Consider the following 10,806-nt stretch of genomic DNA (forward strand, 5'->3'; position numbering starts at 1 on the left):
ATTTGTATTTTTTGGTGTGTTTTTTCTTTTTAGTTGTTTCTAATTTCGTTTGTTTCGCTTTTGTGGGTTTGGCACTAGGATCTGCGGCTCCTTTGCGTTTGCATTTTCACAGCTCTTGTTGGGCCTGAACATTTATTCAATTGGAGAATTAAGCATTGCAAAAATATCACATATGGTCAGAGACACACACACGCACAGCCACGACAAGCTTTATAGCATTTATTTTATACATAAACTCACAACCTTGGCCGCAATGAGATGCCGAGATTCCGAAAAAAGCGACAAAATTCAAAATCAAAAACCAAAAAAGAAATATTCTTCAACTCAGCAAAGAGAACCGAGAACAGAGTTCCGAGACATAACACGGATCGCTCGGCTCTCTCCCTCTCTATATCTGCCGCTACTTCTGCTCTCTCTCCATCTTTCGCTCTCTCTCTCTCTCTGTCTATCGTTGTGTGTTTGCACCTCTCTGCATCTCCTATCACTCGCTCTATCTCTATCACTCGCGGCGACAACTTCCAAATCGAGATATTCTGGCCTTGAACGCACAGAAGCTCCAGGGTGGCAAAAGGCATTTTCGACAGCCACTAAAAATCTACTAAAAAATATATAAGAAAACTTTTTGTTCTAAATTACGAGTATTTGATGTTGAGAAAGTTTTCTTTTATTTTTCTTTTGTTTATAATGTATATTTTTTTTAAATGAATGTGGAATGCATTCTTTTTTTTTATCATAATTTACTTTTAATATTTTAAATTTTTTTTTCATGGCACTAAAATTGCATTTTATTCCAAAAGCCCAGGGTATAAATTAAGTTGATTTCTCGCTAGCGCTACATTTCGAAATCTGATTTGTTTGTCTCTAAACATTTTTGACTGGTTCTTAATATTGTTCTTTTTGGCGTTTTGACGCGGTCTCAGCATCTCTCTCTCGCTCTCGCTCTCTCTCTCTGTCTCACAGATGACGTAATGGAGCGCAAAACAGGTTGCCCCGAGAGACCCCTGGGGGCCCTTCCGGCCAGGTTTTATCTTTCAACAAATTGCATTGACAATGCGAAATAATAATAAAAAAACAAGAAAAAATAAAGCCGTAGGCGGCGTTGGAGTTGGCGTTGGCGTTCGCGTTCGACCCGTTTGCATTCAACCTTAGTGCAGGTGACATTTGACACATATTCCACAGATGCACGGAGACAGATTGTGTGTGGGCGCCACAACTCATTGATAGGCGGCTGCCATTCATGGACAGAAAGAGAAAACCTTAAACTATAATTGAAATTTTTGTGCTGTTGTAGAACAGAACAGAACAGGCCATATGGCCATATGGTGCGTTTCAGCGATTCAGGCCCAGGCGGGCATTGATCATGTGAGCGGCATTCATAATAAATACGACCAATAAAACGCCGTTGAACTGCAGGCCCATCCAACTCACAGCTCTGTGTGCAAAGTGTACCCAATACCCATATGAAATACATACTTTGAATTGCCCACAAATGGAGCAAAGTTTACCCAAGAATTTCATTTGTTTATGTGTATTTTTTGGTCGGGTTATTTCAAATGAACCTCAAATGTTGCCTGTAGGTAGATCAGAAGAGAGTGTCTGTACATTGGTATTGTTTTACTTTACAGGGATCTAGCAGGGAAAACTGTCTGGAAATATAAAGCTCAGCTTCGTGGAGGTCAAACATCTCGTTTCAAGTGATGTGTGGCCAATTTGTTAGGGTAACTTGATTTAGCAGCGCCTGGCCGTGCCGTACATCCCGAAACGTTAACCATCTGGGTGTTACCGTTAAAATATCGGGGCAACAGAAACCAACAACAAAAAATAACACACACCAGATCATTTATCTAAAAATAAATTTGTTTCGTCGGAGTGCCTGCCGCTGCTACGACTGCTGCTACGGCTGCTGACTGTGTGCTACGCCCAGCCAGCAGAGTGTTTTGCCTATAGCTTGGTGTATATACAGTATATATAGACATTGCATATACGAGGATATGTATGTACAAGAATATGCTAGATCTGTCGTTGCTTTCTGTTACACTGTGCAGAAAAGTAGCTACGAAAAATGCTGAAAATCGCTTTTTATGGCATTTATCTATGAATGGCTGTGGGTGTGTGTGTGTCTCTGTGTGTGTGTGTGTGAAGGCTAAAGCTTTTTCCAAGTCCCAAATTATGGATAGTTATAGTACATATGTGCAATGTTGCTTATAAAAATATATTTGTAACTTTTCTGTGCAAGAATTTGTGTTTTTGCATTTTTCACTTTTTGTTTTTTGCACTTTAAAAAAATATTCCATGTTGATATATTATTATGGCCAACATTTTATGCACGTCGCGCGTGTTACAGTTTGTGTTTGTTTATTTTTATTATTTTATTGCTTGCCGTAATTATTTGTACTCTTATTTTCTGCCGTTGCAATGCTCAGCACGCAGCCAAATTTGAACCAAGACTAGTAGGGCGAGAGAGCAAGTGGCGCAAAGTATCTATTAGATACATCTTAATGTAGATACAAAGATACATCTGTGTGTGCTCCACCAGCCAGTCAGCCAGTCGGCCAGCGCATAGGTGAACGCTCACGCGAGATCGCCTACTCAATGGGAGAGAGAGCCAAACGCAGCGACAGACAGACACAATCTCAAAGCTCTCTAACAGCCAAAATGATAGCAAAGTTCGTTTTCTTCTCATTAACTTGTGACTGAGACTGTGTTGGGCAGAGAGGGAGAGGGAGAGGGAGGTGGAGGTGCAGGTGGTGGTGGGGGGTTAAGCCTATAGAATACCGATATGTGTGGGCATCCTACACAGTTTGATTTTTTCGAGGTGAGTAGGCAGGCAGGCAGACAGACAAACGTCTTGGGCATCTAAGCATTTGGTTGAATGCCATTTCCGTTGGCAAAATGTCCATACAATTTGATGTGTCATATAAATTACGCACAGAGACTAAGCAAATATCTAAATAAACAGATACAAATCGTGATCACATGGATGAATGGACATCCGCCACATGGTGAACAAAATGTATGCCCAATCCAGTCACATTTCGGTAACAAATTTTGAAATTGGTTAAATCAACAATTTGGCGGCAAACTGGAGACAGCAGTTCATTAATAACAATTGAAGGACATTAATTAAAAAACACAAGCAACACACAAAAACATTTCTTTCGACTTTGAATAGTCAGTTTAAACATGGGAAAAGCTCACAAATCATGAATATGAATTTCGTGTGTTCAATTACCAGCAATTAAATTTGCATATTTGCAAGAGAATTGTAAAAAAACAAAATTTGATTTTAGCGCGCACTGCTTTCATGTACCGTTACGGATTTGGAATTTGGATCGCGCGCGCACAACCGAACGCCTGGTCGTGAAAGGTAGATTTATTCGTGGGGTAACGGTGTGTGGACAGTGTGACCGCAGACTAGTCGACAAAACATGCCCGTTGCACCCTCGCAAATATACCTGCTCATGTTCAAAAATACCGTAAATATACCGAAGAAAATACACTCAATCATATTGCTCGTTTTCGCTATTCGCCTAAATATTACCAGCTGTCTAGAACTCTCAGCTCTAAATATATTATTTTATCCGATTGATCAATCAATGTTCTGCAAGATTAGCTTATATTAAGGATTCATTTTCATTGTCTTGTGTACAAACTAGGTTTCAACAAAAAATATAACAAAACGTATTCATATTTAACATGATAACTACACCGAAACTACACCGCTTCTACATAACAATTACATTTCGAATTCGCGCCTTGGAATAATTTAAATTGGATTTTCAGAAAGAAATAACTAAAGTTACACATTTCCTCATGGGAGAAAGATCCAATCAGACCTTAAATCAGACATAGATTAATTGCACTTGAGCCATGGCTCCAGTTGCCCCGCGATGACCAGCTCGTAGAAGGTTATGCGACGCGCCTGGGCCACGGCCAGTGCATAGACTGCTCCGGGCGAACGCTGAAGCGGCAGTCGGAGCGCAAGCAGCTGCACCACCGGCGACTCCTCGCTGGTCCTGTGGGCGCGAAAGCGCGCGAATGGCACAAAGCCCTGGACACCGCGGTAGATGAAGACGCGTATCTGGCAGCAGCCTTCGACGAAGGCCAGCAGCGTCTCGTCCCGCACACGCAGGGCAGTCAGCTGCCTGGCCTGACGATCCGCGGCCAGCGACTGGAACAGCGAGCCGTTGGCATGGTGCAGCTGGATGTGGGCAGGCGGCGCGCTCGATGGTGTGGTTGGTCGATCCCCCTCGTCTGGGTCCAAGCGGGTGAGGCGCGCATAGAGCAGCCGCGAACGATTCTTGGGGCCCACAAGCAGGCGCAGCGTCTGCACTGGTCGCCAGTGGAGCAGCGTCTGCTCGGACGCACGACTGGAGGCAGAGGCCATCGGTTCGCCGTGCTGCTGCTGCTCATGCTGCAGCTGCTCCTGCAATTGACGCAATCTGCCAATTACCGCATGCAGCTGCAGGGTCTGATCAGAGCTCCCATTGTTGGCCACCTCAAGGACATCCAGCAGGGTCTCCTCCAGAGCCAACTCCGACCCATCGTCAGCCGAAATCTCTCGCAACTCTTGCAGCACGGGCCAAATGAGCTGCGCACTGCGTGCGGCCAGCACCCGAGCCGGACTATCCGGCAGGGGCAGCGTGTCCGTGTGGAGGCGTGGCCGAAAGCCCCGCAGCTGCTGCATCAATTGCAGAAAGTCCTCGACCAGCTGCTCGTCATACAGATCGCTCTCGGGAATGCTCAGCTGCGTGATATTCACCTCCGTTTGCAGCCGAAAGTTGAGCGTCTCCAGCAGGCGTCGCCGCAGCGCGTGCAGCTCCTCGGGGCCGATCTGCTGGCGACGTCCCCAGTGTGGTCCCAGCTCGGACTCAACGGGCGGACGCTGCAAGTACTTGATGGCCGCCTGATAGCTGCTGGGCAATGGGCGCTTCTGGAGCTCCTTTTGCTGCTGCTTCAAGCCCTGAAGCGTCTCCACTGGTATCGCCAGCGACTCCGTCTCCGCCTGCTCCTCGTCCGTGTGCCAGCTCTGCAGCACGCTGGCGGCCCCGGCGGCGGCACCCGTGCAATTCCACGTGGACTCGTGCTCGCCCTCATCCATTTCGTGGCTGGTCATAAAGGCGAACTCCCGTCCACTTTCGTTCCTCAACTGAAGGCCAATCACCTCGTCCACGGGTCCGCTCTGAAAGGCACCGGCATGGGCGAACCGTGTGCCATTCCAGCGATGAATGCGCGTCCAGCAGCCCCGCTCGTTCACGAGCAGATAAACGGAAGGACCCGCCTGGATGTCCGCCTCCAGGCCAAAGATGCGCCGCACATCCTCGCTGCCCTTGGGCTGCCGCAGCGTGAAGCTTCGCTTCAGCTTCTGCACCTGATAGGGCAGTCTCAGGGAGCCAAACATCTTGGACAGCCGCTGGCACAGCTGCCTGTAGTGCTGCTCCATTTGCTCCATGGTCTGGCGGCGGTTCCTGGCGTCCCCCAAGGCCGCTTGCTTAACCCTCAGCTGCTTCACACGCCAATTGCCGCTGATTGTCTGCTCAGCTCTGCCGCGTGCCCACAGACTGCGCGCGTGCCAGTCCACGTAGTCGAAGGCATTCAGCCGCTGTCTGGCAGTCAGCGCGGGCGCATGCAGGCGGCTGAAGTAGAGCGGTGATTGCAGACGCAGCTGCGGCTCCTCCAGGCTGGCCACATCGCTCAGATTGAGGCTGGCATCGCCATTGATTGGTGCGTTCACCTGCAGCGGGCCACGCACATGGATGCCCGGCAGCAGCAGTGGCGTCTCCACGGTCTGTGGCACGGGGGAATTTATCTGCAAGAGTGATACAAAAATGGAGTTAAAGGCTGCTGCCAATTGGCTGGCCATTTACCATCAAAGTATTGGCATATTCCTGGCTGAGCTTGCGGCCGTTGACCAGCCCCTGCACCTCCATGACACCATCCAGCAGCAGCTCCTCGGCGATTAATGGAGCCAGCAGCTGCTGCTCCGTGCGTAGGGTGACCAAATGCGAAAGATTCACGTGATTTAGCTGCTCCAACTGCAGGGCATTGTGATCCAATGAGCCTGCGGCAAATGTGATGGGAGCTGCCAAGAGAAATTCATGGGTTCAACAGGGTCGCAGGAGGGTTCCGCTGGCACTCACCTTGAGCAGCATTGCCCTGCCAGTCACGATCCACGCGTACCGTGTCCAGCAGCCAGTCGCTGATGTTGCAGCCATTGAGTAGCTGCCCCGTCAACAGGAGACGCTCCGCCAGCAGTTGTTCCATTTGAATGGGCGCAGCAAAGTGCACGGGTGTCTCCACCTCCTGCTGCTGCTGCTGCTGTCCATCGATGAAGATTAGCTGACTGAGCAGCTGCTCGAGGTCGAGTCCGTTGAGCCGTTGGATGTGCGCTCCCTCGGGCATGCTTACGCGTCCCGTAAACAACTTGTGGCCATCGATGCGGATGTGCGACTGCTGCTTGAATATTAATTGCTCAAAGAGCTGCTGCAGCGGCTCCTCGTTGAGGTTCCCGAGATGCCCGAGCACTGTGAGATCGTCCAGCGGCCTAGAGGCACCGCCAGGCAGCAGAGCCACGCGGCCGCGCTGCACAAAGGCCTGCCATTGGGTGTCCCAGTGCAGGAGCTGCTCCAGCTGTGCCAGGGCCAGCGGATCGTTGTTCAACGCGCCCTGAAGCTGCACATTGGCCGCTTGGAGGCGGCCCTGCAGACGCACATTGCCTGAGAGATTAAGGGGCTGCCGCCTGTTGGCCAGCCGCTCGAAGGGCACACCGTTGAGCGCCTGCAAATGCAGTTCATCGAGGACGCGCAGCGGCGCAGTGAAGCTTTTTGTGCCCTCAATGATGACATCCCCGGCGCTGTCGCTGTCCGAGCGGAAGACAATGTCGGCGAGCAGCTCGGGCAGCAGTCGCTCGTTGAAGCTGCCGAGGATATGCAGATCGCTGGCGAACACAGGCGGCTGCTGGAGCTGCCAGCGTGTGCGCATCTCGTTGCTGCGATCCAGCCAGATGACCTCCCGCTGCAGCTGCTCCAGGTCTCGTGTGTTGAGCGCACCTTCGACCTGCACCGAGCCACTGACGGCAATCCGTGCCACCTGCAGCTGTCCCTGCAGTATCAGCAGCGGCAGCTCGTCCAGCTGCTGCAGAAAGTCGAGCAGCACCTCCGCGCGTATGCCCTGCAGCTCTTGTGCCTGCACACCGTGCGGCAGTATCAATTCCTGTACGTGCACCTCGCCCGACCAGCTGTGCGGCTCCTGCTGCAGCAACTCGCCGAGTCGTTGGCCATTGAGCAGCCCCAAGCCACGCACTTCACCGCCAACCTGCGCCTGTGCGGCCTCCAGTCGCTGGAATCCCGCACGTTGCAGGTGCAGCGGTTCGCGCAGCGTCTGATAGCCACTGGCCAGTGGCACCTGATTGAGGCTGTGCTCCAGCCGCAGTCCACCAGCCAAGACGGGCGCTGGACCCTCGAAGCGCAGACGAGTGCCGCGCGAACTGAGCGCAGCTCCATCCAGCCTCAGGGCTTCCCCCAGCAGCTGCTCCAGCTGCACCCCATCGTAGCTGGCGCCTGGTGGCAGCTGCAACCGATGGAAGTACACGTATGCCGGCAGCTGCGTCAAATTGCGGAGCATCTGCGCTGTGTGTTTCGTCACGAAGTGCTCCAAGGGTATGCCGCTCAGCTTGGAGTCCGCCACATGGGTGTCCACTGGCAGCTGCAGCTGCCCCACAATGCGCTTGGCACCCGCAACCAGCAGCTCCTCGCTGGGATCGGCCGAACGCTGCAGCAGATCCCCCAGCAGCGCGTCGTAGCTGTCGTTGTCCAGTTGGCCACGCAAATGGAGCGCACCCTGGACGTGCAGCTGCATGAAATGGCAGTCGGCGGTGCGGATGTGATGCGTCTCCAGCAGTGTGGGATTCAGTGGCGCCTCCTCGAACTGCCTGCCTTGGGCGCTGCCATTTAGCTCGAGTTCCTCGGACACCTCCAGCTGGGAGAAGGTCACCAGACCGGGCCAGTCCTGTGCATCGCTGAGCGTGATGGCATCCTCCGGTCTCATCTCATTGATGGTTCCAGTCGTGTCCACAACATTGGCAGCTGCAAAAAGCAAATCGAATGAGCAGAGAGACGTTTGGGTTGGGGGTTTATATCTACCGAGGGTCTGGGTGAACTCCTTGGGCGCGTGGACAACGCTGGTGCCGTTGCCCTGTGACCACAGATAATCCTCGGGGAAACGCAACTCATTCAGCGAGCTCAGATGCAGCGCCTCTTCGAATATGACAGCCTGAGGATGGAACCCAAAATGAGGGTAAGAGAATCAAAAAAGAAAGTCTAAAGGGCCGCCACTTACGCCCTGCACATGCAGCTGGGAGAGCTGCAGTGGCCGATGACGCCACACCAGATCCTGCAGCAGTTGGCTCCAGCCCAGGCCATTGATGGTCTCGCATGACAGACTCCCCTCCAGCTGCAGGCGCTCATGGGACTCGGCGTGCAGCGGCTGCGTGGGCAGTTGCAGCAGCTCCAGGCGCTGCACATTGAGCGTGCCAGCGGGCAGCAGCAGCGACTTATTCTGCACGTAGAATGGCGCATGGTTCAGCTGCTCCAGGAGGAGCACATCCGCCTCGCAGCTGTCCACCTCCAGGTGATCGTAGTGGAAGTTGTACAGCGTTTCGGGCTGTCGTTTAGCGCGGTGCATGCTGGCTGATGCTGCTCCACCTCCGGCCTGCAACTCCTGCTCGAGCTGGCGTATCTGCTGCAGCAGCTGGCGCAGATCGATGGCCGCATCCTCGGCCGTCCAGCGGGCATCGTTGACAAACAGTTCCTCTATTTCGCCAGCCTCGTTGATCAACTGCGGCGTGTGGATCTCCTCAAACTCCTCCTCCATGGGCGGGGGGGCGCTCAGTTGCGCTTCGACCAGGCGGATGATGGCGTCCTGCTCCTCCACCCACTGCCGCATGAACTCGTGTATCTCCTGCAGATCCTTGGTCTCGGAGTTCCGTGGCAGCAGCTTCGTCTGCAGGCGAAAGAGCCCCGACGGTGCCTCCAGGCGGGGCACCAGCAGCAGCGGTGGCTGATCCTGCTGCCGGATCAACGCTGCACCAATCAGGCCCGCCTCCCGCTCATGGTCGAGCATGCAGCCGGCGCCGTGTGTGATGTGATTCGGCTGACTGGCAATGCCGCAGGGCGGCGGCAATCCCGCCTCGAAGGCCTCCCCCGTCCAGATGAGCACCTCCAGCACCAGCAGCGAGTGCGTGTCGAAGGCGACGCGATGCTGCACGAGCAGCAGCAGATCATCCCGATAGCTGCGCACAGCCACGGGCAGAAAGAGCTCCACGAAGCCAAAATTCTGACCCAGAATCGTCCGCGGCAGGAGCTGGCCCTGCACATGGGCCAGAATCTGGGGCCGCTGTCCGCCCAGCGCCAGGTAGCTGCGTCCACCCATTTGGAAGGCGGCAATGGCCGCCACCTGTGGCGCTGGCACTCGCTGGTGCAGCTGCAGCTGCAGTCCCGCCTCCCCAAGCGGACGTTCGCGCGGATTGTAGGCATAGATGAGGGCGACGTCCGTCTGGCCAACGGCCAGCAGCAGCTCCCGGCCAGTGTCCAGCACGGCCATGGCTGTTATCGCCTCGGGCAGCTGCAGGCGCTGAGCGATCCAGAACTCCTCCGCCTCCAGGTCGTAGGAGTAGACGCTCAGCGTGCGATTGCCGGTGAGGACTATGAAGTCGCGTCCGTCCAGGCTGAAGGTCGCTAGCTTAGAGGCCTGGCTGCCCAGGGGCCAGTGCCAGAAGGGCATCAGGCCACGGCCCGGCTCCAGGCGATGCCAGAGCAGCTGCTGCTGTGTGGCGACCACCAGGAGACCCTCCTGCAGCTGGGTGTGGCTGCTCCAGCGCTCGAGGCTGAGCATCGCGTCAATGGGTGCCACCAGCGGCACCGTCTGCAGCGGCGAAAAGTCTCCGTTGAGCACCAGTAGGTCCTTCGGCTGCAGGCCCACGAGGTAGGCGCTGCCATTGGCCTGCACGGACACCCATTGGCCCACATCCGAGCCGAGGGTGAACTGTGTGTCCTCCACGATGCCGCTGAGCACTAGCAGGTCGCGGGTGCGACGCTTGGACAGCTCGAGGCGCTGCAGCTGCTCGAGGTCTATGCCGGGCGTGTTCACACTCGATTGCACCACATTGGGCTGCCCGTCCACGGGCGCCTGGCTGGCGCCAAGCATCTCCTGGCGCGCCTCACCCAAGCTGGAGCCCACCTGGGCATTGCCTGCCGCCTTGACAGCCGCATCTAGCTGCAGCACTTCTTTGGTATGGCCCTGCTGGGCCACAGCCTTCTGGATCTCTTCGCGAAGGGCTGCAGCGCTCCTCAGGGCCGCCTCATCCACAATCACTTTGCTGGCCGTGGCGGGGCCTTGTGCCTGCTTAGTCCACACTGGCTGTGTGATGACTCCTGGCTGTAGCAGGAAAAGATCACAGATTAAGAGTGTACTTAATGCCACGCCACGCCACTTACCGGTCCCGCATCGCTGGCCTCCAAGGCTTGGCTCAGCTCGCTGCGCAGTTTGGCAATTTCCGCCTTTTTATCCGCTGACTGGCACCATCCGATGTGAACGGGCCAGAGGCAGAGCAGCCCGAAGGCAATTAGTAGTTTCATTTTCCACAAAAAATACACTAAATAACGGACAATTAACTAATGAAACAAGAACGGCAAGTGCAAAACACGTGAAAAATTCTTTGAAATTTACCGTTTAGTGCGGGCTACCAGATCAGCTGCAGGCGGGCGAAGGGCTGCCAGATCACTTTCAATCGTTGCCATTTCCGCTGTA

At 54.0% G+C, this 10,806-nt stretch overlaps 1 protein-coding gene across 1 annotated transcript; it reads right to left on the reverse strand.

The window, feature by feature from the left end:
• Window positions 1-5: 5 nt before the first annotated feature.
• Window positions 6-10,710, reverse strand: LOC117591052. The gene is made up of 7 exons (XM_034284150.1): window positions 10,494-10,710; window positions 8,338-10,434; window positions 8,142-8,271; window positions 6,141-8,084; window positions 5,868-6,082; window positions 3,804-5,809; window positions 6-124 (listed from the first exon to the last, which is right to left on the reverse strand). The coding sequence occupies exons 1-6, from the start codon at window positions 10,632-10,634 to the stop codon at window positions 3,854-3,856; spliced, it is 6,483 nt and encodes a 2,160-aa protein (XP_034140041.1). The 5' UTR covers window positions 10,635-10,710; the 3' UTR covers window positions 6-124; window positions 3,804-3,853.
• Window positions 10,711-10,806: the final 96 nt, after the last annotated feature.

Source organism: Drosophila guanche, unplaced genomic scaffold, assembly GCF_900245975.1.
Source record: "Drosophila guanche unplaced genomic scaffold, DGUA_6, whole genome shotgun sequence".
Taxonomy (NCBI): domain Eukaryota; kingdom Metazoa; phylum Arthropoda; class Insecta; order Diptera; family Drosophilidae; genus Drosophila; species Drosophila guanche.

Coding starts and splice junctions, on each gene's coding strand:
- LOC117591052 (XM_034284150.1), bottom strand. CDS start 10,634: ATGAAACTACTAATTGCCTTCGGGCTGCTCTGCCTCTGGCCCGTTCAC. Junction 10,435..10,493: donor AGGCCAGCGATGCGGGACCG/GTAAGTGGCGTG, acceptor TTCCTGCTACAG/CCAGGAGTCATCACACAGCC. Junction 6,083..6,140: donor GCAGGGCAATGCTGCTCAAG/GTGAGTGCCAGC, acceptor TTCTCTTGGCAG/CTCCCATCACATTTGCCGCA.